Source organism: Aspergillus sclerotioniger (genome assembly GCF_003184525.1).
Source record: "Aspergillus sclerotioniger CBS 115572 chromosome Unknown BO94scaffold_2, whole genome shotgun sequence".
NCBI lineage: Eukaryota > Fungi > Ascomycota > Eurotiomycetes > Eurotiales > Aspergillaceae > Aspergillus > Aspergillus sclerotioniger.
In genome coordinates, this window is record NW_020290992.1 from 208,273 (window position 1) to 236,135 (window position 27,863).

Below are 27,863 nucleotides of genomic sequence, written 5' to 3' on the forward strand. Positions count from 1 at the left end.
ACACTGCCCGTGTCAGGACTCCACATGGTGGCTAGTGCGTGGCTTTCCGCATGCGCTGAGGTGTACTCTTGCATTCCCGCCTCTCCCAGGTACCGAGCTCAACCTGAACCACCACCCTTGAGAACCAACGTGACCAGCCCAAGATGGCAAACCAGGGCTACGATGTGGTAGTCGACGTGGACGCCGAGGTACATCTCCCTACTACATCTCAACCACACAAGGTGCTAACCCTCAAACCCCAGGGCGACCTCGGCCATACCGACCTCCAGGAAGACCTCGAATTTCACCGTTCCAGTAAGCTGGCCTCCACAACCATCACAACCACAGTCAAACCCACCCCCTACTCACCTCTCACACCCACCTAGACTTCGACAACGATCAACGCAACGCCAAAGCCCAACAGGACTCGACGCCCTTCCTCGGCGGAAGTTCGTCCCGCGGTCGTGACCGATCCCCCGGCGGCACCCCAACCAAGCACAAGTGGTGGTCCATCCACTACTACTCCCAATTCTTCGATGTCGACACCAACGAGGTTCTCCGGCGCTGCGTCGCAACCCTCTACCCTCGCAGCAACTTCCTCGACGTCCTAGAAGGAAACCCGGATCTGTACGGCCCCTTCTGGATCGCAACCACCGTCGTCGTCATCCTCTTCCTCACCGGCACCATCTCCCAATGGCTCTCCAACAACGACGACGAACACTTCGAATACGACTTCACTTTGCTTTCCGGCGCCGCGGGCTTGGTCTACGGATACACGGGCATCATCCCCATTGCTCTGTGGGGCGCGCTCCGCTGGTTCGGAAGCTCCAGCGCCGACTTGGTCGAGGAGTGGGCGCTGTACGGATACTCCAATCTGGTTTGGATTGGCGTGGCCTTGGTTAGCTGGAGTCCGTTGACTGCGTTGAATTGGGCTCTGGTGGGCGTGGGCTTCGGCTGGACGGTCTTCTTCCTCTTGCGCAATTTGTACCCCGTTTTGAGTGCTACGGATGCCAAGGCGAGCAAGATTCTCTTGGTCTTGGTTATTGTGCTGCATGCGGGTTTTGCGCTCGCGATTAAGATTCTGTTCTTTGCGTATGTGGTTTCCCTGACTTTTGATGAGGGGTTGCGGCTAACATGGATGTGCAGGCACGGAAGCCCCGTTTCGAAGAAGAATAAGGATCACGATGACGATCACCACGATGATAAGCGACGGATGCTCGGATGGTAGAGGTGTGGAGTTGGCCTTGGCCAGGATGTTTTGTACTGTTCCTGTGGTGTTTTCCCCAAAAAAAAGACCATGACATTGCTCCGGCAGCATCATGTCACTCTCGCCCCGCGCTGGTTTAGTTCTTGAGTGTTATTTCTGATATCGGTTTCCCTGGTGTGATGCTCCCAAGCCGTGCTGTGCTGCATGTGGTATGTGTTTTACTCCTAAGAATGCGACGAGAGTTTGAATTTTACAGTTGTGCTTTGATTGCAACTTCTTCCGAGGAGTCAACTATGAACATTTGACTTCGGCTATAATGATTCATCATTCCAACGCCGTGTAGAAAACCTCCCACGTTGCAATCGTATCGTAACCCCAGCAGCTCTTTTTCCCAGCAACGCAGAAAAACCGTAATAAGATGATCGTCTATTTGAGCTTCTTCTTGGGGCGGAGCTGGTTGGTGTGACCACACTTCTTCTTGCGGCAGTTGGTGGCACGGGGGGGAAGGCGGGCCTAATCCGGAACAATGTTAGTGGGGGTAAGTTCGCGGGGGGCGCGACAAGTATCGAAGTCGAAGACAGATGAGGGTGATGACGTACGTAGCACTTGCGGCAGATGGACTTCTCGCAGTTGTACTTGGAGGCGAGGGCCTTCAGGGAGGGCTCGATGATACCACCACGGAGACGGAGGACCAGGTGGAGAGTGGACTCCTATATATGGGACAAAAGAAGAACCCGTCAGCCAGACGATATTCCCAAATCGCAAATCCGAACACAAGATACACCGATAATCGTCAAACGTCCATGATAGCGACCGTGCCGATTGATCCGAGAAACAAAGTTGTGTATTGTGGCGCCCAACCGACCGTATCGCATCACGTCGTATCCGATCATTCGTTGCAAACAAGATTCGAGAGACGTATGTGTGTGGAGATGATTTCGCGGAACCGTTTCATACCTTCTGGATGTTGTAGTCGCTCAGGGTGCGGCCATCCTCAAGCTGCTTACCAGCGAAGATAAGACGCTGCTGATCCGGGGGGATACCCTCCTTGTCCTGGATCTTGGTCTTGACGTTGTCGATGGTGTCGCTCGACTCGACGTCGAGGGTAATGGTCTTACCCGTCAGGGTCTTGACGAAACTGTGATTCGAGGCTGGTCAGTGTCTTCCATTCTTGTTTGCTTTCGATGTTCGTTGCTGGACAGTATTCGCCGGGTGGTTCGAGGTGCCAGGGACTCATGGAGGGACCTACATCTGCACTGCAGAAACGCGGAAAAAACGCCATGTTAGCTTGCGATTCACGGGCCACGCATCTCGACTCGACAACTGTTATGGTATACGTACTGGCTGCGGTTTTCGTTGTTGCTGGCTGACGATCGCTGAAAGGTCGGTCGGAAGAGGCGATGTCAATTTCACGATTTCTCGCTTAGCAAAGGTGGAACTGTATGCACGTGATCAGGGTTTAGGGCAGTCCGGTCCGGCCGCGTCGGGGCCTCTCCGCAGTCTCCATACTGCTACATCATCCATTCGGCATCATCGTTACGTGTAGTCCGGTCCGTTCATGGAGTTGGCGGTCCGGAATTCCGAAGGGTTGCCGTGATGCTTGATCCAACTTGCTAGTGTTGTATACGCTACATCAGTCCTTCTGACCACTCTATGCCACCCCCGAGGAATTACAATGCATCGTCCGGAGTAACTACAACGCCGAGAGCCATATACTTCGATGTAACACCATCCTTTTGATCTGATCTTATTGCACGATACACATGGTTGCCGACCCACACTCAATCGCTATCGTCCGGCTCGGATATGCTCTCTTCATAATCCATGTCCGTACTAGAGTCTCGAATGAACTCTGTATCTAACGCATCTCCGAAGTACTCAACCCGCCGCTGCTCCTCAAGCCACTGGGTGATCTTGTTCTCTGCTTGTGACACAGCCCTAACGAGTGTAGGAAGCGACACCCCAGCCACCTTCGCAGCTGTCTCGTAGAATGACCTCGCTGTATCTGGGAGATCAGACTCTGTTCGATACCGCGCGTAGGAAGATCCTGGCCTGGGAGTATCAAAATCATCCTCCGAGATGACCCTTCTTGATTTTAACTGGCTGGTAGATTCCTTCACCATGGATTCTAGAGCTTCCTCTTCTGTCAATGTTGGTGCAGAAGCAGGCTGGCTTTCCCCAGTAATTGGACCGGTCGGAAAGAGGTCTGCCAATGGATTCGATGCTGGTAGAAGGTTCAGTATGAGGACAAACGGGAAAGGTTGCAGGATACTTACTCTTACTGGCGTCAAGCCAACTATTCTCGTACCAATCCATATACTCGTCCAATTGGGACGGGGTCATGCTGAATACGTCTTTCTCATTCACCAAAACCTCTCTTCCCTTGCCAAGCTGGCCTGCAGAAGTTTCTCGACTGTCAAAATGTTTCTGAATCTGTGCCCAGAGGCTCCAATCAATTACTTGCACCGTAGGCTCTTTCAAAGACCTAGGATATCTTTCAAGATCGTCAAACGGGAATAGAAGTTTAGTGGAGATGACGATCAAAGCAACTAGCTGCAGCTCAGGCAAATGAAGTGCTCTCCTTTTCCCGACGATGCCTGTAGGAAACTCAAAGGTGAAACCTAGGAGATGTTGCAACCTCTTCACGGCAGGGTAAACATCAACTAAGGTATGTTAGTAAGTGACTTAGAAAGGACTGGGGCACTGCATACTAGGAAGCGCGAGCCTTTTGATATATCTATACAACATAACAGGCCAGTTCAAAGATGGAAATTGCATGCTGAATTTACTGTGGTACAGCAGTAGAAGGTCTGAGATAACCCCATGAAGGTGCTCGGCTTGGGGTAGCCTCTATCACATAGTTAGACTCAACCAGCTGTATCTGACCAGTAATAGGGCACTTACCGTGGTCTCGAGAATTGAAATGAACTCCGGGGGTAACTTATCCCTCATTTCCCGGGGGATATCCTTGATGATTCTGATGAAAGGGACATCCCCACGCATCATCATGCTAGCAATTTGACTTAGCCAGGGCCACTTCCATGGTGTTCGGAAAGAGAAAATAACTCACCGGTGGAGATCCCCAACGCTCACTGGCAGCCTCATTAAGAGAGCTCCGAGGTAGCACAGAGCAATACTGTCAATGAGGCGAGGCCATGTCGGCTCCCTCGCTCTGGACCTGTAGCCCTCGACGTTGTCAAGGTCCGTGGCTGCTTGGGAGCTGAAGAATTCAGGCTCCTCATCCAGATCTGCAGGGTCATTAATCTTCTCGGCGAAGGTCTCCAATCGGAGCGCCCAGAGATCGCGAACAACGGCCTATGCGTGCACCCGTCAGTCGTGTCCTGAGTGGTTCCCAGCGGGAGACGGCATGCATACCTCGAACTGAGACGGAAAGCCGCCGTTCTGCACCAGTTCATGACATTGCTTCCAGAGGACTAATTGGTAGACTTGTAAAAATAGAGTATACGCCTGGCGACCCCGGTATGCTGTCCGATATTAGCCGACATCTAGATGGGACGGTAGAATGGGCTCGTACTCTTTTGGGCCTTCTCAGCTGCGGCCTTCTTCACGCGACTGACTTTGCCTTGCGTGCCAAAGTCATCGGGATCTTCCTCGACTTGTTGACCCTACATGGTAGAATGAATGAGCGGGACGATTCGCGTGCGCGATGGGCTGATCTGTCGCGTGCGCGCAGAGGGGAGAGCGGGGTGGGGTGGGAAAGGTCAGACCTCTTGCTGATGACCCCGCCTGCAGAACCAGAGGCCATTTTCGAGATAATATCGTCGTTCACGGCACCCTTCCTGCCCGCAGACCCCTCGGGTGATGTACTCCATCCAGGGCAACGCTCGTCATGCTTGTCGGCAAGAGATGCGGAGGATCGAAGGCCTGGGTCTCCAGGAGCGGGTCAGCGACCAGAGGTTGTTACCGGTCAGATTTTTCTACCGTTTATGCAGCCCCAGCCAGGCCATGACCGCATGGCTCGGTCCTTATCGCCGACTACATTGTACATACTTGGCCTTTGAGCATTGCGATAACGGTTTATCTCCATTGTGCCGTGAAGTTGATGCTTGCGTCTTCGGATAGGCTACACTAGATGATCTGATTTACCAAGTAATCTGAACAGATGGTGGAGGAAGCTAGTTTTTTATTCGTCAAACTATCGTGAGAGTGCGGAACTCAAGAACTGTTCTCTGACAAAGCAGGCTGTATGCTGCCAAGTAAACGTGACCATCATGGCCAGCTCAGCGCATACCCAATGCTACACCGACGGATATAAAAGTACGTTACGCCGTATCTGCCCAAAAGGTCGCATCATCCACCTAAGCAAGGGCAAAACTGAGCAAGGCTCTTCAAATACACCAGGGTTGACAGAGCAGTACAGGGTCCATAGAGACTGTAATTCATTATTTGGGAGCCTCCTTGACTTCCATGCAGCACTGCTCGCCCATGGAGGACAGGATGGTGACGTCTGCAAAGGTAACCCGTTAGCAATTTTCTCCATCGTCTTGACCCATACGGATCGGTGTCTACTCACTGCAGTCCTTCTCCTCATCGCGGAACATCTTGATGATGCGCTCACCGACATCGCCGTCGGGGAGCTTGACATCGTCCTTGGTGCCACCGGACTCGTCCATCAGGGAAAGGAAGTCATCATCGGTAACGTCGAGCTAGGCCGTGTTAGTAAAACCGAGGCATCTAAGCCGTACCCGTAGGGAGCTACTTACGAGCTGGTATTCCTTGCGGTAGACGTTGGGGACGTCCATGTTGTGGGTGGAGGGGGACAGATCCTCGAGCTTCTTGCCAGTGAAGATATCGATGGCGACGATGTGGACCTTGGCGTGACCGTGCTTGCCAGTCTTGGAGGTGGACATGTCGACGATCTTGCAAGGGCGGTTCTTGATGACAACGTGACCGTTCTTGCGCAGAGCAGAGCACTGCATGGGGTAGGTGGCCGAGGCGCCGGCGTCGGCGGACTCGAAGGTCTCGTGGTGCTATCGAGCAGCTACCGTTAGCAACTCATCCATGGCCAGGACGGCTGAGAGTCAAGCAAATATGCATTGTCTGCAGGAACGAGGGGGGGGTGGGGGGGGGAGACGATCGAGATGCGAGGCCCCAAGACACCCAGCCCAGCACCGCCGGTAGGGGTAAGATGGGTCGAAAACGGGGGGGGTGCAGAGAGTCGGAAAATGGGAGTTATGGACATACCTCGTCAGCCATGGTGATGGATTTTAAGGTTAATGAGGAAAGGTCCTAAAAGAGAGGGAGAGCGGAGGTGGAATTGAGGAGGAGATAGAGAAAAGGAAGAGAAAAATCGAAGGAAGGACGGAGAGGGGGAAACAGGCGAAAAGAAATCGACAAATGGACTGCGAAAAAAAGGCCCTGGTTGTGGCGGGGTTTTGTGGTCGCTAGCCCCCTTCCGGTCTAGCCTCGGACAAACCACGTCTGCGGTGTCTGCGGGCCGCCGTAGCATCTTGACCTGCCATACGTATACTCCTCATTACTAGATAGCTCTCCATCCCCAACGCCCAGCTCCGCCATTGCCCCGTTTTCCTGGTTATCCTGGATGTCTGGTGCTGTGGGCGCACCCCGTCCTTAGCCGTGCTCTGGGAGACTTTCCTCCAACCCATTTCGTCCCTCCATGAGGCCGGGGAGCTATCCGGTATCCGCACGCTTCTCCGTGCCGGCCTCCCAAGATGTGGCTAGACCGCATTTCCGGCCATTCGACGCCCTCCGGTCCCCAGTTTGATAGTCGCAGCAACTCCCCTCTTCCTCGACGGACTTCTTCCCGTCTAGCTCCAAATCCCCCACCCAACCGCCCCGGATCCACTCGCCCCGGCTCATCGCTGTCTCTCTTGTCGACTCCAAACGACTCGACTACTTCTCTCCCGGCGACTGCCCGTGGTGAAGGCTCGACACCAAAGCCCGGCGCTGCAAGGCCTCGGCCTTCTGATGTGGCTGATCCGTTTGAAGTATTGAACGGAATCATTGGAAAGCAGAGCAAGGGAAGAGACGGTTCTCCTGAAGCCCTCCTGGAAGCGAAGCCCTCGGATCTGGTGGAGGACATCGATTTCCATGGCCTGAGCCTCGATGACTTTGTTGCCGAGAATGACGAGCCAAGAAGGACCCAACAAAGTGATGTTGGTGCCCAGACCATCCAGCAATTCGAGAAGGAAAGGGACAAATTCCAGGACTTGCACTCGGCGATCACGGGCTGCGATGATGTCTCCAAGTCAGTTGAGATGTACCTGAATGACTTTCAGAATGAACTCGGGGCGGTCTCGGCAGAGATCGAGAGTCTCCAGTCTCGCTCCATACAATTGAATGCTATGCTGGAAAACCGACGAAACGTCGAACAGCTCCTTGGTCCTGCTGTAGAGGAAATCAGTTTATCTCCCAAAACTGTTCGGCTTGTTGCGGAGGGGCCTATTGATGACAATTGGATCAAGGCTCTGAATGAGATTGAAACCCGAACGGCCAGCATTGAAGCCAAGGTCTCGGGCTCCAATAGCAGCAAGTCTATCGAAGATGTGCGCCCGCTTTTGGGCGATATCAAAAAGAAGGTTGTATCCCTGTTGCAGATATATATTTCACCTGACTGACAGTATACCCAGGCAGTGGAGCGGATCCGGGACTACCTGGTCTCTCAGATTCGGGCCCTCCGATCTCCAAACATCAACGCCCAAATCATCCAGCAGCAGCGACTCGTCAAGTTCAAGGACTTGTACGGCTACATCTCAAGGGCCCACCCGACGCTCACGGGAGAAATCACACAAGCGTATATCAATACAATGCGTTGGTATTACCTGTCCCATTTCACGCGGTATCATCAAGCTCTCGAGAAGATCAAAGTCTACCCGAGCGATCGAAACGAGGTCCTAGGAGGAGATCCGTCCACCCACAAGACAGGTGCGATGCGTTAATAACTTTATCATGCGGATGAGACTGACAGCCGCAGGTAACATCGTTTCCGGCGGCCGAGCTGGTTCAGCAGCGCACGACCCGTTTTCGCTCGGCAGAAGGGTCGACATCCTGCGGACTGGTAACCATATGGCGATATCTTCCTACCTAGCGGAGGAGGACACCTCGTTCCACGGGCTCGAGGTTCCTTTCCGAAACTTCAACCTTGCTCTCCTGGACAACATCTCCGCCGAATACTCCTTTATGACCGAGATGTTCTCCACGTTGGGCTTTAAGCAGATATCTCGCAAGGCCGTTGAGATATTTGAACCAGTATTTGGGCTCGGGCAGAACATGACAAAATACCTGATTGAACAGACGACCGATGCGCTCGGAGTGTTGATTTGCGTGCGATTGAACCAGCAAGCCGCTTTTGAACTGCAGCGCCGAAAGGTGCCCGTCGCCGACTCGTACATCAACGGAATCAATATGCAGCTGTGGCCCCGATTCCAGGTCATCATGGACACGCAATGTGAGTCCCTGAAGCGTGTAGCCGCAAACACGGGCCGAAGTGCGGTCTCTGCGTTATCCCTTGCCGGAGGGGATGGCCTGAACAAGTCATCGGCCCCTCATTTCCTTACTCAGCGATTTGGGCAACTCCTGCATGGCATTCTGGTGCTCAGCAGCGAGGCCGGGGACGACGAGCCGGTCGCGAATAGTCTGGGACGGTTGACGACAGAGTTCGACAATCTCCTGGCGAAACTCAGCCGGATTGGCGGGGACGCCAAGCGAAGGGAGCGGTTTCTTTACAACAATTACTCGCTTGTTCTGGCTATAATTAGTGTATGTTGGTCGATCCATGGACGATGCTGGTGCTGACAGATACAGGATACCCATGGCAAATTAGCCACCGAACAGAAACAGGTACGTTGTTGTGCATCCGTAAGGGAATCAAACTAACCTTGTGCAGCATTTGGAAGACATGCTTAAGAATGTAGGAAAGCGTGGTTGATTTATAGATATTCGATAGACCATGTGTGTTGGTGTATATCCACTATGCCATTGTATATTCCAGTGCCTAATATGACACCGCAGGTCATTCTGTAGATACTATCATTGATCGTGATTCACCGTACAATATCCAGCATCCTTCCTATAAACATCAGGTATCAATAAATTGAACCCACCCCACCTTTGAAAAGCAATACAATAACCCGCAAGGTACCTCGATAACCGATAGATAAGTAACGAAGCTTATCGGGATCGGCGCCGACGCCGACGCCGGCCCAGCCCAGTGGGGAACACCACTCTTCTCCTCACCACCATGACCTCCCAGCATCCCCGTGCAATGCATTCACCATAGTCTCAACGAAGCCACAGAGCACCTCCCCATCAATGGCAACTCGAATTCTCCGCTCCATCCCCAATGGCCTCGTCTCACGCCGCGGCTTCTCCAGCACCCGCGCCTCCAGGGCCGACGTCACACATGCGGTAATCCCTCGCCTGACCACCTACCATTCTCGTCGCAACAAACTCAATCCCTAACGCATCGCAATGTATGAAGGTTATTGGCGCCGGGGTTGTCGGTCTGGCAGTCGCCCGCCAACTCGCTATGAAAGAGGGCACATCGACGATCCTACTCGAGCGACATGCAGCTCCGGGGACGGAGACGAGTAGTCGTAATTCAGAGGTACCTCCCCTCCCGTTCTCATGGAAAAACTCGATTCTACCAACAGAATACACAACTTAACTACTAAATAACGACTGAACAGGTCATCCACGCAGGCCTTTACTACGGCCCCGACACCCTGAAAACCAGCCTATGCATCAAAGGCAAAGAACTCCTGTACTCGCTCTGCAAAACACACAACATCCCGCACCGCAACACCAAGAAATGGATCGTCGCGCAAACCCCCGACCAGTGGGCCGCGTGTCTGCGCGTGCATGAACATGCTCAACGCATCGGCGTCCCCACCCATATCCTCGGGCAAGAGGAAGCCCGTCATCGTGAACCGGAGGTACAAGCGCTCGGAGGGGTGGTGGAGAGTCCGACGACGGGGATCGTGGATAGTCATTCCCTGATGACTTATCTGCAGGGAGATTTTGAAGATCGGGATGGGGATTGTGCGTTCTTGACGCGGGTCACGGGGATTGAGCCTGTTGAAGGAGGCTACAGTATCAGTGCTGTGTCTGCGGACGGGACCGAGACGACAATCACAGCCGAGACGGTGGTGAACAGTGCGGGTAACGCGGCATGCGAGATCAATAACATGCTATTACCGGAGAGTCGGCATCGGAAGCCGTATTTCGCGAAAGGAACATATTTCTCCTACTCTGCTTCGACGCCCAAGACGTCGGTGCTGGTGTATCCGGCTACGTTGCCGGGGTTGGGGGGATTGGGGACGCATTTGACACTGGATATGGGGGGTCGAATCCGGTTTGGGCCGGATGTGGAGTGGGTGGAGGATGCGAGTGATTTGAGGCCGAGTCCGGCAAGATTGCAGCAGGCGTTGCCGGAGATCAGGGCCTATTTGCCGAATGTGGATGTCGAGGCGATTGAGTTGGATTATTGTGGGATTCGGCCCAAGTTGGGGAGAGGAGGGGCGGTGAATACGGGCAAGGGATTTCAGGATTTTGTGATCCAGCAGGAAGAGGGATTTCCGGGGTTTGTGAATTTGTTGGGGATTGAGAGTCCTGGGTTGACCAGTAGTTTGGCTATTGGGGAGATGGTTAGGGATATTCTGTATTAGGAGACTTACTCCGTAGGTACTGTCTTATTGGATAATGTATATAGTATATACTATAGAGCAGATGACTGGTCATAGACTGCAAACTATTTACTGTACAGAGTACTCTATACGAAATACCATGTAGGTAAATAATAACTAGACAAAGAAATAAATCCACGCAAGCACCACCCCAAGTCCCTCACAAAGCCAGCCCAGCCCTCACAGACTGACGAACAGTAACCACGGCGCAAGTGGACCAAGCAATCAACGGAACACCAAGCAATCTGCCCACCCAAACTCCACATCTGATTAAGCTTCTCCATCAACTTACGTCAAGACTCTTTCATGTCTCTTAACACACGGCACCTCCTATTTCCACACTGTAACTATCTATAATCTAACTAGGTAGTACTTCTAAGTAATTGAGTAAAAAGACACATCACAACCCTACCATGACCCATCACACAATATACCTATATTAAGCACCCACCTAATGATACAGCGCGGAGAGGAGAGGAGAGAAGATCAATGGATTGACGAACCTATCAGTGAGGGACTTCCTAATGCGGAAGGGGGGAGGTCGCCACGACGGAAGTTCTAGACCAATATCGAATTGGGATTACGCGTGTTCGATCTGGGGGGTATTTATTGGGGGGGTGCCGTGATTTGCCTTTATCTGGCTGTCTGGCTGTCTGGCTGTATTTATATTCATATTCATATTCATGTTCGCTTTTGTGTGATTTGGTTTCATACTATACTATATTATACTATACTATTTATTTCATCAAATTGATTCATACTATCATATCATATCATTACTACATACCCACACGAGTATCTACATACCCATCACCACAATACAAACACATCAAAATGCCCTCTCGAATAACACCAACAACAAAAACAAACCACTACCAGCATTACCATCCCTACAACACCACCACCACCACCAAACCCTCACCACGCCCACGCCCACGCCCACACTTCCAACCCCAACCCCAACCCCGGTGCTTCGACTGGGTCCTCCTCCCAACAAACAGCAACACGCACATCGCCAAAAACCGCTCTTCATTTATCACCTACCGCCGCGCACCATGCAAGATCGCCAACCAGCGGGTCCTGGGCATCGGGACGGTTCAACTCCGAGTGCAGCGTGCGCCGGACGATCCGCGAACAAACACCCTTGTGCTGCATGACGTGCTGCATATGCCGAATGCGCGGTGTAATGGGATTAGTGTGGCGAAGTATACGGGGGAGAGTGAGGAGGGGAGTGGGAGTGAGGATGGGTCGGAGGTGATGTCGGACCAGGGGGGGAGTAGTGCGGGGGAGAGGTGTGTGGTGGGCGTGGAGGGGGATGGGAGGTGGTTTCAGGTTAGGAGTGAGAGGGAGCAGGGGGAGGGGTTGTGGTTTGCTAAGGGGGGATATAGGGGAGGGGAGAGGGAGGGGGTATGGAGATGGGGGTGGATGGGTTGAGGGTGGTGTTGGCGGGGGATGGGGAGAGGGAGATGAGTAGGGGTGATGGGGGAGGGAAGATGTTGGGAGTGGTGGCTTCCAAGGAGGAGTTGGACATGTTGAATGAGAGGGTGAGGAATAGATCGTGGGTTTAGCTGTCAGTCTGTCTGGTTTGCGAGTGTGAGGTATATAGAAGAATATTGTACATTTGTCATTTTCATTTTGATACATCCTACCATGGTGTTCATAACGTAGTTCATGATATCTGAATCATGACTGGCCCTCAGTCCTGCTGATGGTGCCGGGAGTATAGCATATTCACCTGATGCAATGCCATACTGTGACTGGCAGCTCATTCCACCTCCATCAGTACATCACTCATGATGTGTAGCACATACGAAAACTTCTGCACGCTCCATTTCCCCGCATCTTTCAGCAGCCCTGCATAGTCCAGTAAGATGCGCTTTGCGGGCTGGTATCCACCCTGGATAGGAACTCCGCGCAGGTACATCGTGCCACCATGCCGAATAAATTCCAACGCGGGCTCCTCCGACGGCGGCAACGGTTGGCTCTCTCGTGCCTCCATGAAGCTGGTGAAACCTTCCGTGCCCACTTTCTGCCAATGGATGTCATCGAGGAGCTCGATCGAGGTCCCTCCCTGCGACTCGGCGGAAGTGGGAACCATGAAAACGTAAAGACCCAAGACAAGTGCTGCAGAGAAGAGGGAAAACACAGAATGAAACATCGTATGATCCGATGCCTTGCGGTTCGTCATGGCCCGGTAGATTTGGGCCGCATGTAGACACGCCCTTCTGGCAGCCGGGGTCTGCGACCATGCCGCAATGTCATCCAACGCTTTCCGGGCAGGGACCGGGCCCGAACGTCCCGCTGCCATGTCGAAGATTTGGATGTCTGCAGTCAGCATCATGCACATATTATGCCACATGACAGCCGCGTTGGGGTTCAGTCTGTCTAACACATCGCCGTATTTGTTCGACAACTGAAGCTGAAGAGACGGCAGACATCTTGCACGACCGTCCATGGCATATGTATTGCACGGCGCAAAGGGGTAGCTGGCACGATTGGAAAGGAGACGATAATAGGCTTCTGAGAGTCTCAGCTGAACCATTGCCAACAGCCCATATAGACAGAAATCATCCACAGGGCTGTCGAGGTTGGGGACACCAACGTTCTCCGACGGTATCGTTATAGTGGGCATCAGTAGGGGGTTGCCGCTGTTACTGAGCTGCATCCAACGTGCAGAGGTCGTGGCTCGAAAAAGTGCTTCGTTGCATGGTAAGATCAGCTGCGTAGAATCAGGCGCAATAATCGGGCTAGTGGACATGAATGAAGAGTACCAAGAGTCCAACAGCAATAGCCCAGTAATGAGTCTGTGATGTCAGTGACGCTCCTGCTGTCTACTAGCGCGACTCACCGTTTCACCGTCTCGACCTTGCTCCATGCTTTCCACCGTGCCTCAATATCGGGAATTGCATCGAACAAGTTTCTGTCAAGCACTTGTCCTTCCCTAGCTGCGAACAGGCCATGTCGTTGTGCGACCTATTATCCATTAGCTAGATCCCCGAAGTCTGAGGATGACATACCGATATGAGGTTGACATAGATCATTTGGCACTTTTCCAAGTGTTCCTTTTCCTATACCAGTTAGTGAGGCCAACAAACCTGAGAGTGTAACATACCCCAGTCAGGGCAGCTAGGTTGAGGACCAAAAGGGCAGTTGCAAATGTCGATATGGTGGACAAGGTTCCTTCAACTCCCACAGAGCATTTGGCTAAATCTGCTGTGACATTTTCGAGCATGAACTGCAGGAAATTATCAGCGATGCACACAGCACAAGCACATAAAGACCCCGACATACCGAGAAATTCTGCAGGACAAAGTTTCTTGTGCCTTTTGTTCCCAGAAGAATCATCCCAATCAGACACATAGCGTAGAGCAGGGACGGACGGGTGTTCTTTGCGGAAAATGTAGGGAGGTGTACGAAAGGGACTAGGGAATGAAAGTCGCGGAGAAACAGATCAAGTGCCATATCTAGAACTTCAGCCGGAGGAAAGTTGGGATTGTTGCGGGGGTAGAGGGTAAATGGTGAGACTGCAGTGTTCTCAGACGAACCCATGGAAGAATGGCCCTGGCGGCCCTGACCGAATATGGTATACAGACGCTGTCTGCATTCTTCGTCGATGCCGTACCTTGACCCTCTCGAATAGCTGGCCAGACCACTGTATGGATGGACTGATCTAACCGCAAAGACACTGTCCAGACCGCTAAAGGCTACATCATGCCATACGCTGTTCATCAGTCGCCCGGTGTTGTTGGACGGAGCAAGCCAATAGCGTTGAACACGCGCAAACCGCTCATTTGGTATGTTGCCTCCTGATCTCAAGCCAGCACTATCAACGGATAGCCTCGATTGCTCTGAAGAGGAGATGGCTCTCTCTCCCGAAAGGCCGAAATTGGAATCCCCTCTCACATCTATTGACCTATGTCCCGAGACGGAATCTGCCTGCGGTTCCAGCCAGAATTGCAGTATATCATTGTGAATTGGTTCGAGCACAGTTTCTCTGTAGTATTGCTGGTCTGCAACAGGTACGTCATTCCAATCAAGGTAGCCTGCCTGCTCATTCGCTATTATTGGATTAACTGCGGGTTCGGAGCGAGGTTGATGAGCAGAAAGGTTGGCAAGAAAGTCCAAGGACGAGGATGGCAGGTTTGCAGCTGCGGACAATGGCATATCGCGAGCTGTGGAGGAGCTGTGCTGGAATGAGCGAGCATTCTCCGCCTCCATGACAGGAATACGGTCTTGGTTATCGTTCGAGATCACCGACGGCTGATGAGCAGGAGCCCCGTTGGCCGGCTTGGGAAGATATGCAACTGGTCCACTGACTGCATTGGTAGCTAGTTGATTGTGTCCTTTGGCATGACGGCTCAGAACATCACTGTCACTATTATCAGCAAAGTACAGAGTAATGCGCGTCGAGTCTATAGATAAATTGTAGTTCATACCTCCGTGAAAACCTTTTATGACAAATGCTACATTCATACGGCTTTTCTTTGGTATCTGTGGATCGTCAGTAGCTGGACAAAGGTACAAATTGATTGACTAACGGGAGCGTTCGTGGCGCTTGAAATGCTCCGTCTTCTTGAAACGCCGATCACAGATGGTACACTTTCGCAAGACCATGATTCTGGCAACTACCAGTCGGCGGGAGAATTAAGCTGTTGTAGCCAGAGTCAGTGTCAGAGCCTAGCTAGGCTTACACTGTAGGGGCATGGAGCATCAAGGCCAGGGGATAAATGAATTTAGAAGAGAAGCAGCTGTGGGGGAGACGATTCTACGCCGGCTACTTGCAGCTTCTGCCGGGGTTGCCTTAGTCCTGATACGGTAAGGTGAGCTGCAGGGCCGTGGAGCAGCGTACGGAAACCGGTATGGTACGGGGCTTGGCCAATGGAACGAATGCCTTGGCCGTTCGTCGGTATCTGGGAAATCCGGGGTAGATCCGTATTGCCGAGTCCTCCATTAATGCATAACGGAGAGATATGCATCTCTATTCCAACTGTATACGAAACAACTAAACAAACAATCTTACAAAGTAAAACCCATGTCCACAACAAGCATACTCATCCTGGCCCTTCAAGCAACCTTCCTCGAACAGAAAAGTAACATTCAACCCAATCTGTCAGCCAATAGTCTCATTCATCGGTCCTTAAGAGCTTGTGGCCGTATCATTTACCTCTGGAACATCGTCCTTAATCAAGGCTTCACCCGGTCGATGTCCACGATACTCACTAAAGGCAATGTTCAACTTGACAAAGTCCCAGTTGCGACCCATAACCACAAACGCAAAACTCAACACCGGCAGCATGAGCAAGTCCAGGATACCAAAGAAGACAAAGCTATCGGTAACGCTGATGAGGTTACCGCCATCGCTTAGACCAAACGCAATAGGGTACAGCAGCCACAAGAAGTTCAGCCACCCTGACAACACCATATAGTCGCGGCCAATACCAAGGGCGGATGCTGATTCATGGCTCTCGTTAAGCGTACTCATTGCGAGGATGATCCATGCAAACGTGCCAAAGGCAAAGAAGCCCCATTTATAGGTGGTGGTTGTGTAAGCGGCAGCGAGGTACATGAGGACCCAGAACCACGAGAGAAAGACGTTGCTGAGAATGGTAGTCCATGAGACTCCCGCCAACAGACCGAGTGATAGAGCGAATAAGGGGAAGGTGACAACCCAGTTGATATATTTGGCGTAGAAGATCTGACGGGTCGAGCCGTGGGTGAGTTGGTTGACTTGCTCAACGGCGCTCCAACCCAGATCGGAAGCTTGGGCGTAGTAGGTCGCGGTGCCAACCAGGAGGGCCATGGTGAAGGTATAGTGGAAGACTCTATTGCTAGGAGGCGCAACGAAGCAGAAGACTAACAAGCCGAGCTGTAGAGGAAGGAGTGTTAGTGCCGAAGCACAAAGGAAAGGCCGGCTAGATAGTATTGATCGGGACACTTACGAAAGAAACTGCATAGATGGCCGTGACAGCCCAAAGCCAGTCCGAACCATGCAAAGACAGAGCTTTGTCCACTCCCACCGGAGGGTTGATATTGAGGACGTCGTTGGCTCGAGGTAGAACGTTCATTGTAATTTTCAAATCGACTTGGCTGTGTGTTGAAGTTGTAGGTGGTGTGTATTTTGGTAGAGCATGTAGGACGTATCTGCTAAGTGTATAGATGCTTTGAGCGACACCAGTGATGGACAGAGGCCAACAAGCCTCTTATAGTTGTGGTATTCATGGGTAGCATTTCGTTAAGGGGCAGAACTGCAGTGGCTGTGATTTCGAGTCGGCAAAACGTATTCAGTAAACGGAATAATTGATAGGGCCCAGAGGGATTGTGATAGAATCAATCCTGGCCAGACATTGTATGATTATTCCGGCTATTTATGTAGTTCTTGGAAATCACACTGTAGATCAAAACATTATTCCGAATCATTGTTCCGGCCACTAAACCACTTCGGCCTCGGCATTGCGGAACAGCGAAGTACAGCAAGCTAATGCAGGCCGGAGATAATGCGCCAATTTCCGTTTGGAGCTTTAGCGGCATTCCCACACAAGCCCAGCTGGGCCGTAATTAGAAAGTCACCATCCGTATTGCAGTACGCCTGGCGGACCGAGCTGACATTATGGCAGCTAGTAACTATCAGCAAGGGTATGTAGATAGGGAACGGTAGCCAGGTCGACTATATACAGTGCAAATGAAGGTACTAAGTAAGGGTAATGACAAAACCAGAGAAGCAATAAGTAGATGATGGAAAGGATCACTGGAGAACAGCGAGGACTTACGTCGAGATTTGGCCCGAGAGTCAAGTAGGCCATGAACTCATGATGGCTTCAAAAAATCTATATTTGGAGCGTGTGGAGCAGCTCATTATTAGTAGGGGTATGGAACATAGAAAGAGGGAAACTATGGCTTATGCCCCTGGTCGAGATACAGCCAAGGAGTCCCTCATTAATGAACCCCACGGATGCTCGGAGCTTTCCCCATAGAATCTACTGTGGCTCCCCGCTAAGGCATGCGGAGCCCTTGTGAATGTACCATATGGGTGGAGCTTGTGGGATGTGGACTCGAGGATGGATTAGTGGTTACGGTACCATAGCGTTGAACTTTACTCGAGAGGTTGATAAGTGATACATCCTCTATATTCTATCAGACAGTACTTGACAACCATGTGCGAGTATACATGTCTAGTCGACAGCAAGGACATCATCCACCATCCTTGTCGATGCACCCAGGTAATTGACAGGATCACATAGCTGGCTCACACGCTCCTCGCTCATCTTCGAGGTCACCTCGGTCTTCTGCATCAAGCACTCGAGCAAGGATCGGTTTTTCTCAATACTCTCCCGGCAAGCCTCATAGACGATGTCATGCGCTTGTTGCCGTCCCACATGGGGCGCCAGCCCCATCATCACCGCCTCGGCCACAATCAGTCCCTTGGTTGAGTGCAGGTTCTCCAGCATTTGCTTACTGTGAACACACAGCCCAGACAAAGCAAATTGAGTCTGGAACAGCGCCCCAACTGCAATGACAAAACTTTCTGGAATAGCCACCCACTCCAGATGCCAAGGACCCGAGGCACGTTCAAAATCAGCTACCATCCCGTCGAGAACCAGTCCAGCGTTTGAACGTAGGATTTTTGATGCTACCAGAATAACTTCGCTGGAGATGGGATTGCGCTTTTGGGGCATGGTAGAGGAGGCACCACGGTGCGGTACGAACGGCTCAGATACTTCTCCCAGCTCGTTAGAGGACATGATGATGATATCTAGGGCTAGTTTGCCCATAGATCCACCCATCAATGCCAGAAAATTTGCTATCTCTGCCACACCATCGCGGGCAACGTGCCAAGTGATAGGAGGATCAGTAAGACCCAATTCCTCTGCCAATGCCTTGCGCACTCGTAACCCATCATCTCCAGATCCCAGAGATGCTAGAGACCCAGCCGCACCCCCAAATTGGACCAGCAAGCAGCGGGATTTTAGCTGCTCCAGGCGCTCCAAATGGCGTTGGAAGCCGGACAACCATACCGCGCACTTGTACCCGAAGGTGACAGGGAGGGCATGTTGGAGATGTGTGCGGCCCGCCATTGGCGTGTCCTTGTACTTGATGGACAGCCCACGCAGTGTACTGATAATTTCCTTGAGTTGGCGCTCAATGATAGTCAAGCCCTCTTTCATCTGCAAGACACTCGCCAGGTCCATGATGTCCTGCGTAGTTGCTCCCCAGTGTACGTATTTCCCGGCTTCGTCGCCACAGATCGCAGATAGTTGACGGACGAGGGGAAGAATCGGGTAACCGACAATCTCTGTCTCATGACGGAGGCGTTCCATATCCAATCTGGATTCGCGAACTTTCTGAGTTACCATCTCGCCGATCTGGGATGGGATCACATTGCAACGTGATTGAGCTCTTGCAAGCGCGGCTTCGGCATCTACGCACCGCTTGATGTACGCCTCATCGTCGAATACCTTGCGAATTTCTTCGGTTCCAAACAATGTTCGAAAAATACCCGAGTCAATTGCACTGACAGATCCAATAGATCTTTGGGGTACAACGCGAGGGACGCGAGCTCGCAGCCGAGAGACACGGGATAGTTGTGCAAATAGAGATGCTGACATTTTGGCGAGCATGGAACGGTAGAATTAAGGGCTGGCCTCAGTCAATGACAATATGCGAGATCCGGAATCCGTTCAACCTTGGCTTCCTCGAATTGAGCCACGGATTACCCGTTGCCGAGTTGTTGTCCCTGGAGACGGAAGCCCCTGGACTTGCCGGCGGCCCCGCAGGCAATGTGGGGTTGGTGCCGTAATACACAGTATTGTACTATGAGGATAATCAACGGCGGCGGAGAGTGTCTGCCCACAAAAACGCCTGCTATAATTTTCCGATAATTAGCGGTGATGGGTACTCGGTAGGTATCAGTGAGTTTAGCTGTTTATCCCTGAGTGAAGACTCCGACAGTTGTTATCTGTCCACTACTACCATGGTGTTCAGCAGCCATTCAAGTGCAAACACTTTGTGGAAGGTGGCATGTCACATGTGCGGGGTTACAACCCCTCGAGACATGATCACTCACATTGACTTAAGACAGTAACTACTCGTATCCAACTGAGCATTGCCATCAATTATGGTTAGCCCTCAGATCTACCAGTTGTCGGTAGCAGCCGCATTTGAAGGCCTGAGTGCCCGGGAAAAGCTTTATGCTCATCATATGGCGAGGTACTAGACAATCCTGATCCAAATCCGTATGAGTAACAACCTCTGACCTGTCGTACTCAAGGGCTGCTTGGAATGGCACAAGAATTATCCTCCGTCAAGTGTCTCCTGAGGCCAATGGCATTGTACCATAGCTGTGATGGGCAGTGGGAACAACTTGCTACAACGAGTGGAGTCGGCATGCAGGATCTGGACAGGTTCCTGGAGTATGCTGCGACTTTCTTATCCAACGTCGGAAATTACTTTGTAAGACATATCTTGACCACTTGTTGAATCACTCTTATTCTTTCATAGGGTTCCGGCGACCAGAAGTTCACACCTGATATTACCGAGGGGACTCTTACAAGACTGGCTTCGGCGTCCTCGTCTGCCAGTAAAGTTCTTGAGAAAATCAAAGGGCCAATGCTTAGTGCCCTTCCGCACAGTTTAGGTCGCCCGGGGCCCCTGACTCAGTCGTCCTACTATCTGGGAGAAAGTTGCCTGGAGTCATCGGAGGATGTTTCCCGGATATCGAAACTTATGGAAGACCAATGTATCTTGCCCGAAAATACACGGTTGAAGAGATACACGAGCTCTGGAACCGATTGCTATGATATTGTACAAGCATCAGTTGTTGAGGATAAGTCTACGCTGGGAATCCTAAGTGGTTCGGACGCATCCGACAAAATAATACACTTGGTGAAGGGAGACCACATAGAGGAACTTAGGCAGATATGTGATTGTTTGCACCAAGCCATCCCATATGCATCGAGCCCAGCCCAGCAAAAGATGCTACAGCAAATCATCGACAGTTTCCAGACGGGCAGTCTCGAAGCATATCGGGAATCTCAGAGGACTTGGGTCAATGACAAAGCACCCCCAGTTGAAACCGTTATAGGCTTTGTTGAGCCGTATCGCGATCCCCTAGGTATACGTTCAGAGTTTGAAGGAATAGTCGGGATACCTGATCTTGCGGAAACCAAGATACTAAGCTCTCTTGCAAGCAAAGCAGACCAATTTGTTTATAAGCTTCCATGGGTTGAGGGCCATGGTACCCACAAGGGTCCATTTGAAAAAGAATTGTTTGAGCCACCGGATTTTTCGAGCATCAACAGTAGGTATTCTCCAGTCTCTTTTGGCTAAAGTCTGACATGTCTAGGCCTTGCGTATTGGTCGAGCATCATCTTCCCCGGAATTAACCTGCCTAATGTCAGTAACACCAATTTCAAGTCATCTCTGGATGCTAATTTGAGCAGTATAACGATATCCGACAGAATACAGGCTACAAGAACATCATATTCTCTAACCGCATGGTGTCTGAGAGCAGCCGAGCAAGGGGTTTACATATGGTTGATAAACCCGAGCAGGACACGTTCAAGAAGCATCGGTTCCATGCCTACTACATCTGGGTCGTGTTGCACGAAATTCTCGGACATGGCACGGGAAGATTCTTGACCGAATCTTCCGATGGAAGTCTCAATTTCAACCCAGACGAGCCTCCACTGAATCCTCTCACCGGAAATTCCGTGGAATGCTGGTATCGGGCCGGGCAAACATGGACAGGAGTATTCAAAGACCTTGCAACAACAGTGGATGAATGCAGAGCAGAATTGGTTGGCGCTTACCTGATCGATGATCTAGACATTCTGCGCATTTTCGGATACACAGAGCAGAGCGAGGTCAAGCCCGATGACAGTAAGTCATTTCCCTGATACCAAAATACCGAGTCTGATCACCCGTCCATCACAGTCGCCTACAACATGTATTTGCAGCTAGGTGTAGATGGACTTCGAGGTCTGGAGAATTATGATCCCACGACTAAGGTACGCAGAGACCTGGTGAAAGTTGAATTACCGTGCTAACCGAATGACAGAAATGGGGGCAAGCACATAGTCGAGTAAGTCCAAAACCTTCCACGAAGCCGACCTTCCCTAATTCACACACAGGCACACTTTGCAATGTTTCGCCATCTTCTCCGCGACAGTGATGGCCTCTATACTGTCATATGTGATACTGAGAAAATGACGTTGACAGTCAAAGTTGATCGTTCCCGGGTCATCTCTCATGGAAAGCCTTCGCTTGGCCGGATGCTCATGAAACTTCATATCTATCGTTGCACTGCAGACATTTCGAATTGTCGGCACTTCTACGAAGAATTATCCCAAGTAGACGATGAAGCCCTGACATGGAGAGATATCGTTATCTCCAAAAAGGACCCACCCTTGGCTTTTAGCCAGGCCAATACTTACCTTGTAGAGAACGATGTGAAGATCAAGGAGTATGAACCCACTGTTCGGGGAATTATTCAAAGCTGGGCCGAAAGAAGTATACACTAGGCGACGCCTATACGCTCGCGCCCCAACAAGTATATTGAGATTTGGAATGCATCCGCTCAATTACAACCCGACTCAAGAATTTCATTGCCTTCCCAAAACATCCGATCTACCCTGACAGACTACTGTACGAATAATTAAACAAATTGTAAAACAACCTGAAGCAAGGACATAAGAGAGCCAAAGGCACCGAAAAAAATCACCGCCCAGAACGTCAGCCAGTTCGCAGAATCTCTCTTGTCCCGCCAGAGCTGGACCCATGTGCAAGGCGTCGTAGTCGCCAGCTGCCTCTGCAAGACCGCGATACGATATCGGAGGACCGGGAAATCCTGCGATAGGTAATACCTTTCTTTCTGCACCAGACCGGGAAAACATGGCTTTTTGCCACACAGGGTCGACAAAAGCGGATCTCTACTCGGTTTCGAGCACTGCGCAAAAGGATTCAATGAGCGAAAGAGCACCCGGGACCTCTTAGTCTGTCCAAAAAGAAGCCGATACGACAAGAGAATCTCGCGCAGCAGCTGGTTGACCTCGTCCTCGGTGGCCCACTGACAACGTAACTTGCTCGTCGTCGCACAGGCATGAATCGATCCTTGACCCAGAGATTCATACGTCAACAAGCAAAATTGGCAGAACGAAGGACACTGAAACAGCGACAGCTCCCTGGTACTAGCGTTGAATGCGAGATGACAAGCCAGGGTATCCACCCATTTGATTCGGATGCCCGTGATTGAGCTCAGATTGTACGCATTGAAGGTTCTGGCGCTGACCTCTACCTGCTGATGGAAGATATGCAGGACGTCTTGATCATCGTTCAGACAAATGTTCTTCGAGGGTAACAGTACTCCGAATCCCATCAGGAACTCACTGAGAGGGTCCTGCTCGCAGACACGCATATCCTGCTGTAGCGACATATGCGTGTACTCACAACAGCCCCTCTGCTCCTCGATGGTGAGTTGATGGACAGGCTCGGTGGGGTGTGCGGGCTTGAAAAGCATGGTTTGCCAGCCCAACACACTGAAGACGAAGTATCGCGCATATTGAAGACTATCGTAGGAGGCATCGGTAGCGATGACACTTTTCTCCAGGAGCTGAATTATAATGCCGTCTATAGTTATGGCGCTGGTCGACGCAATGCATTCGGATATTGCGAGGAAGGCCGAGACGAAACACTCCCAATGACTCTCGGATGTACAACGCTCGTGGTCCACATGGAATATGTCAAGGATTGAACTAGGAAGCTCTTCGAACTGGGAGGAGAGCCACGCCTGATACCAGCTGGGACCCTAGCCTTGGGGACAGCTTCCTAGGCCGTTGGGTAGGAGATCCGGTGTGTCTGGCGGGCCACATGTGGACGAGTCAAGCCGATCCACTGTACATTTTCTATCAGCATATGGCATTAGGCTGAGTTGAAGCTGGAATTCTCCGGACGTACCGGCTGACCTTGGTGCTCGGTCTGATTTGATCTTAATGTGCAGATTTGTTCCCTTTGCCATGGCTGGTGTGTGTCTCCTTCAAGGGAGGTAGAGATCGTTTATGATGCAGCCAAATGAGAAAGTATAGGGTCTAGTCATGGAGTGGGAACTTATTCTTGGAGATGTAGATTGATCCAAGAATTATGCTAAGGGTGGGCCGCTTATAATGAACACTCTCATTGCTGGGTGCCACTCATAGCCGGCAGCGGCTATTCGGGGTTCACTGGATGGCAGGCTGAGTCTGGGCTTTCTGTTTCAAATCTGCACAGGATCGAATGAGGGGCCCGTAAAGACAAGCCTCTGTCTCCGCGCAGGGAAGAATCAATGAATGTTCCGGCGGCTAGCATGCTAGGACATAGTCTAAAGGTGCTGGTGCATGCACTGCTGGCGGCAAATGCGACCATTCTGTTGGGGGAGCGAGTGATCTCAGCCCCTTCAGCTCCCGTGTATGACATGTGCGACAGAACTGGCTCTAGGACGCTATTTCTGTGCGCTGGCACTGGCCATTATGACAGGCCATGTTGCGTTATATTCCAGTTTGTGCATAATTCCTGTATGTACCGGGACAGAAGAGCGACGAGGTGAGTGAGCTAGAAAGAAAAGGCCGTTGGTGACCAAGGTCTACCACAACATCCAGGGAACAGGGTCCTCGAGATCAGAACCAGCATCTTTACCAAGCACTTCGTCGCCCTCTAACTTGAGAATTTCCTCTCGGACATTCATCGCCCGCTCCAGCTGTTTAGCGCTCTCTTTGTCCTTCCCAAGAGCATCTGAGATACGCGATAATCTATAGGTTGCCCGAGCTAGATGCCGCAGACCCTCAACTGGGGGCAACACTTCCGAGATCTTGACGCACTCTTCCAGTAGTTGACTGGGACAATTAACAAAGCCACATGACATTGGGCCTGGGTTCGACTTACCATGCCAAGGCTGGATTCTCCCCCTTTTCCAGAATATCCGCAACCTGATAGAGTGAGTCACAGACTTTGAGACGCTCTCCCAGGCACTGCCTCCGGAACACTAGAGCCTTTGAGGCCAGGTTCAAAGACTCGTCGTATCGGCCTTGCGCCAATCGGATTCGACTGAGCAGGACCATATCCCTAGATTTAATCAGTATACGATATTCGAGGTAGAGTTGGACGCCGCTCACCCGGAAAATCGTGGGTTTCCAGTCTTGAGGAAGGTCTCATCCGTGAAGACTTTTAGTGAGGGGCAACGTTTCAACATCTCCTCTGCCTCATCGGCTTTCCCCATGCGAAGAAGCAAGCTCGACATACTACTGTAAGAATTGCCGATACGATCACTATTATGCTTCAACCGAATATCGATCGACTTCTGGAGATAGTCGAGAGCCCCATCCAGGTCCCCGAGCTCTGTGAGTGCGAGGCCAAAGTTCACCAGGTTTGCGGCCAAAAAGGCATCTTCGCCCGAGAGAATGGCGGAGCGTAGCTCGTATGCTTCTTCGAAGGCCGCAAGAGCATTTTTGGGGCGGCAAATATCAAGGTCAATCAGGCCTTTGAAGTCAACTGCACTCGCGTATGCGAGGGATTTTCTGTCGGAAAATTTCCTGAGCGCGATATCGACGTATTTTTGAGCGATACCATAGTTTTCTCGCTCATAGAGATACCTACTAGGGTCAGTATTCAGGCGGATTCAGGGGTGATTTGAACATACCAACTGCATCGAAGCAAAAGCTCTGCAAATGACTGGTTGTGTTCGGAAAATATGCCAAAGCCATCGTTCTGTTTCGTCAAGCTTTCAATATGGGGTAGACTTGCTTCGCAGAGAGTCCAGGATGCGACTTGATGGCCAACATCGGCGCTATATGTATCCGGGAAGTTCGCCGTCAGGATGTCTACCAAAGTAGAGAAGATGTCCCGCCGTTCTTCGAGGCTCATACGGCGAATTACCGCTCTCTGCACAAGCCGATGGATCGTAATGGCCCCGTTCTCACACGACTTGTCGATGAGCGCTCCTTGAAGTAGAACTTCTTCGGCGTCCAGGAAGCTGCATGTGAGTTAGCATCACGGAATAAAATGTGATGTGCATAGCCTTTACTCTAACTCGTCCTCAGCAAAATGTAAACTTGGGGGTTTCACTCGAGAAGCCCCATCCTTAAGGACAATTCATTGATGTAGTCGGGATCCAAGAAGGCGAGGAACATGAGGAGCGCCTTGGCATCTCCTGATAGCCTACTTAAAGACATCTCCCACACAGTGGCCAACGTGTGGTTGTAATTCATGTTCAATGTGCTCCTTTTATCAACGCTTTCGGACTTTCTGTTATATAGAGGCAGGAAGTCATGCAGGGGTATTTTCCGCTGCACAATAAAACCGCCGATTTGACTTAGTGCCAAAGGCAATCCACCCAATGTTGAAGTAATGGCCGCAGCGTTTTCCTTGTTAGATTGTGTCTCCGGATCGAGCCCAAGCATGTTCAGCAGCGCCGCAGAGCCGGATTGTGTGTCGAACGGCGTGACTTGAACACCATCCGACGCCAGGCCAAAGGCTGCGGCCGGGTCGCGGCTTGTCAGTAAAATAGCTCCAGTTGCACTACTGGGCCAAACTTGCTTCAGTGCGCTCAGGTCGTCGGCATTATCGAACACAAGAAGCCAGCGGCTCTCTTAGATTGCACTGTTAGTTGACGTCATCCATACAAGAGCCTAAAGAATGAACATCACTTACTGGTTGAGGATAGCCAGGATTTAACTTCCAGGATCACAGCATTATCATCGCTTTCCATACCTGGCTGAATGAGTCCCAGTGATTTAGCGATTTCACGAAAGCTCTGTTCAATCGTGATAGCATTATCGGATGAGATCCAGAAAATTGAATCAAACTCGTCACGCGAGGCGTTGGCGTATTTGAGTGCTATCTGGGTCTTGCCAACACCTCCCATTCCGTACAATGCAAATGAGCAGAGCGACTCCTTTGGGCCATTCCCTGTAAGTGCACCGTCCATCCGTGATAGAACTTCCTCCCTGCCCCAGAACCGCGTGCTTTCCGAGAATGGGATATAATGATGACTTTTAGTCGCCGCTTCGGGAGGTTGAGTGTGGAAATTGGCCATCAAATCAAGGATTTCGTGGTACTTCTGGTTGTCATGTCGCATCTGGGTGAGCTCGACTTCGCTTTCAATTGTCGCCGATAGTCTTTTGATTCGCTGCACGGTTCTGCTGAAATCCCCGCTGAGCTCAGACCATGAATTTCGCAGCAGTATCACTTTCCATTGAATCAGCAAATGATAATAGGCTGTAGCAACCAACAGGAAGCATGAAATAGCAGATATAGGCTAGGAGATAGCTGTCGAGGAAGGTTAAAATTAGACATATGAAAAGTCTGCACGTGAAGGGGAGTGTCCTTACTATGCTTGTGGCTGCGAAAGAAATGAATAGCGCGGGCATAAAAGCAAATCACCTCCGTATAGACAGCGAGTAACGAGTTCTCAAGTTCCTGATCCATAGGCACTGTTTTTTCATAATATTTGAGGCGCGGTAAGGTCAAACTCAGTTCCTCCAACATATCCGGGACCTCCTGAAGAAGGTTTCCAGCAGAAGATGCTAGCTATGCTACTGTCAGCTAGATACTGGAGTGCCTGCCTATGATCGGCTACACCGTCCAAGTCGTATCATCAGCCAATTGCGACTTACAGTTAGGACCATGCGGATGCTGCCCCAAACAAGAGCCGTCAGCACCGTTCCCGCCCCAAAAGAGACCGCGAGCACCGCAGAAAAGTCATTGACCAGTCTAAAGGTTGGTTTCAGTCGGTACATTGAGTCCAAAGACTTTCGTCCTCGCGGCCCAAAGGGCTGCAGTATCTTGGGGTCGTTCAGTAACTCATCGAGACTCCCCGTCTCCAGTATCAGTCGAAATTCATCGTCTGCCGCGAGCTCTTCGCGGTAGTTCTCCAATGCCTTTTCCCACAAGGGGGACAGCTTGGGCTCGGGAGATGTCTGGATCATTCTACCGGGTTTGAAGGCTCGTCAAGGTTGACTGGCGTGATTGAGGGTTGAGGGTTTGGTGAA

At 51.3% G+C, this 27,863-nt stretch overlaps 12 protein-coding genes across 12 annotated transcripts; 5 read left to right on the plus strand and 7 right to left on the minus strand.

Annotated features, from left to right (window-relative positions):
• Window positions 1–84: 84 nt before the first annotated feature.
• Window positions 85–1,459, plus strand: BO94DRAFT_530252 (Yip1 family protein). Its single transcript, XM_025610643.1, has 4 exons — window positions 85–188; window positions 243–294; window positions 366–1,071; window positions 1,126–1,459. Exons 1-4 carry the CDS (start codon window positions 144–146, stop codon window positions 1,205–1,207), a joined length of 885 nt encoding a protein of 294 aa, XP_025472285.1. The 5' UTR covers window positions 85–143; the 3' UTR covers window positions 1,208–1,459.
• A 28-nt stretch (window positions 1,460–1,487) lies between these two features.
• Window positions 1,488–2,288, plus strand: BO94DRAFT_128866 (uncharacterized protein). Its single transcript, XM_025605625.1, has one exon. It carries the CDS (start codon window positions 1,768–1,770, stop codon window positions 2,203–2,205), a length of 438 nt encoding a protein of 145 aa, XP_025472286.1. The 5' UTR covers window positions 1,488–1,767; the 3' UTR covers window positions 2,206–2,288.
• Window positions 2,289–2,908: 620 nt separating this feature from the next.
• Window positions 2,909–5,104, minus strand: BO94DRAFT_506541 (TFIIB-type zinc finger domain-containing protein). The gene is made up of 8 exons (XM_025609575.1): window positions 4,915–5,104; window positions 4,722–4,812; window positions 4,562–4,671; window positions 4,257–4,501; window positions 4,091–4,196; window positions 3,898–4,036; window positions 3,463–3,849; window positions 2,909–3,410 (listed from the first exon to the last, which is right to left on the minus strand). Exons 1-8 carry the CDS (start codon window positions 5,017–5,019, stop codon window positions 2,968–2,970), a joined length of 1,626 nt encoding a protein of 541 aa, XP_025472287.1. The 5' UTR covers window positions 5,020–5,104; the 3' UTR covers window positions 2,909–2,967.
• Window positions 5,105–5,304: 200 nt separating this feature from the next.
• Window positions 5,305–6,451, minus strand: BO94DRAFT_506544 (Eukaryotic translation initiation factor eIF-5A). Its single transcript, XM_025609576.1, has 4 exons — window positions 6,392–6,451; window positions 5,911–6,177; window positions 5,721–5,853; window positions 5,305–5,654 (listed from the first exon to the last, which is right to left on the minus strand). Exons 1-4 carry the CDS (start codon window positions 6,401–6,403, stop codon window positions 5,590–5,592), a joined length of 477 nt encoding a protein of 158 aa, XP_025472288.1. The 5' UTR covers window positions 6,404–6,451; the 3' UTR covers window positions 5,305–5,589.
• Window positions 6,452–6,879: 428 nt separating this feature from the next.
• Window positions 6,880–10,833, plus strand: BO94DRAFT_454941 (putative GARP complex subunit (Sac2); the record flags this gene model as incomplete). Its single annotated transcript, XM_025607625.1, has 7 exons — window positions 6,880–7,746; window positions 7,798–8,092; window positions 8,142–8,926; window positions 8,972–9,025; window positions 9,458–9,574; window positions 9,648–9,773; window positions 9,856–10,833. 7 exons carry the CDS (start codon window positions 6,880–6,882, stop codon window positions 10,831–10,833), a joined length of 3,222 nt encoding a protein of 1,073 aa, XP_025472289.1.
• Window positions 10,834–11,507: 674 nt separating this feature from the next.
• On the plus strand, window positions 11,508–12,419 carry BO94DRAFT_619949 (uncharacterized protein; the record flags this gene model as incomplete). Its single annotated transcript, XM_025616903.1, has 2 exons — window positions 11,508–12,183; window positions 12,240–12,419. Exons 1-2 carry the CDS (start codon window positions 11,686–11,688, stop codon window positions 12,417–12,419), a joined length of 678 nt encoding a protein of 225 aa, XP_025472290.1. The 5' UTR covers window positions 11,508–11,685.
• Window positions 12,420–12,535: 116 nt separating this feature from the next.
• BO94DRAFT_562225 (FTFMHR domain-containing protein) lies at window positions 12,536–15,561 on the minus strand. Its single transcript, XM_025614273.1, has 7 exons — window positions 15,390–15,561; window positions 15,288–15,342; window positions 14,143–15,220; window positions 13,964–14,086; window positions 13,869–13,919; window positions 13,700–13,824; window positions 12,536–13,655 (listed from the first exon to the last, which is right to left on the minus strand). The coding sequence occupies exons 1-7, from the start codon at window positions 15,463–15,465 to the stop codon at window positions 12,617–12,619; spliced, it is 2,547 nt and encodes an 848-aa protein (XP_025472291.1). The 5' UTR covers window positions 15,466–15,561; the 3' UTR covers window positions 12,536–12,616.
• A 324-nt stretch (window positions 15,562–15,885) lies between these two features.
• BO94DRAFT_482116 (opsin family protein) lies at window positions 15,886–17,132 on the minus strand. The gene is made up of 2 exons (XM_025608880.1): window positions 16,791–17,132; window positions 15,886–16,717 (listed from the first exon to the last, which is right to left on the minus strand). Exons 1-2 carry the CDS (start codon window positions 16,914–16,916, stop codon window positions 15,989–15,991), a joined length of 855 nt encoding a protein of 284 aa, XP_025472292.1. The 5' UTR covers window positions 16,917–17,132; the 3' UTR covers window positions 15,886–15,988.
• An 840-nt stretch (window positions 17,133–17,972) lies between these two features.
• BO94DRAFT_530259 (class-II fumarase/aspartase family protein) lies at window positions 17,973–19,565 on the minus strand. Its single transcript, XM_025610644.1, has one exon. It carries the CDS (start codon window positions 19,452–19,454, stop codon window positions 18,021–18,023), a length of 1,434 nt encoding a protein of 477 aa, XP_025472293.1. The 5' UTR covers window positions 19,455–19,565; the 3' UTR covers window positions 17,973–18,020.
• Window positions 19,566–20,169: 604 nt separating this feature from the next.
• Window positions 20,170–22,367, plus strand: BO94DRAFT_580723 (dipeptidyl peptidase III; the record flags this gene model as incomplete). The annotated part of the gene is made up of 7 exons (XM_025615344.1): window positions 20,170–20,298; window positions 20,347–21,145; window positions 21,191–21,240; window positions 21,288–21,726; window positions 21,781–21,854; window positions 21,905–21,928; window positions 21,978–22,367. 7 exons carry the CDS (start codon window positions 20,170–20,172, stop codon window positions 22,365–22,367), a joined length of 1,905 nt encoding a protein of 634 aa, XP_025472294.1.
• Window positions 22,368–22,501: 134 nt separating this feature from the next.
• On the minus strand, window positions 22,502–23,860 carry BO94DRAFT_580724 (uncharacterized protein; the record flags this gene model as incomplete). Its single annotated transcript, XM_025615345.1, has 3 exons — window positions 22,502–23,650; window positions 23,713–23,747; window positions 23,800–23,860. 3 exons carry the CDS (start codon window positions 23,858–23,860, stop codon window positions 22,502–22,504), a joined length of 1,245 nt encoding a protein of 414 aa, XP_025472295.1.
• A 600-nt stretch (window positions 23,861–24,460) lies between these two features.
• BO94DRAFT_580725 (TPR-like protein) lies at window positions 24,461–27,800 on the minus strand (the record flags this gene model as incomplete). The annotated part of the gene is made up of 8 exons (XM_025615346.1): window positions 24,461–24,710; window positions 24,760–24,939; window positions 24,990–25,466; window positions 25,514–25,846; window positions 25,939–26,461; window positions 26,524–27,060; window positions 27,204–27,402; window positions 27,489–27,800. The coding sequence occupies 8 exons, from the start codon at window positions 27,798–27,800 to the stop codon at window positions 24,461–24,463; spliced, it is 2,811 nt and encodes a 936-aa protein (XP_025472296.1).
• Window positions 27,801–27,863: the final 63 nt, after the last annotated feature.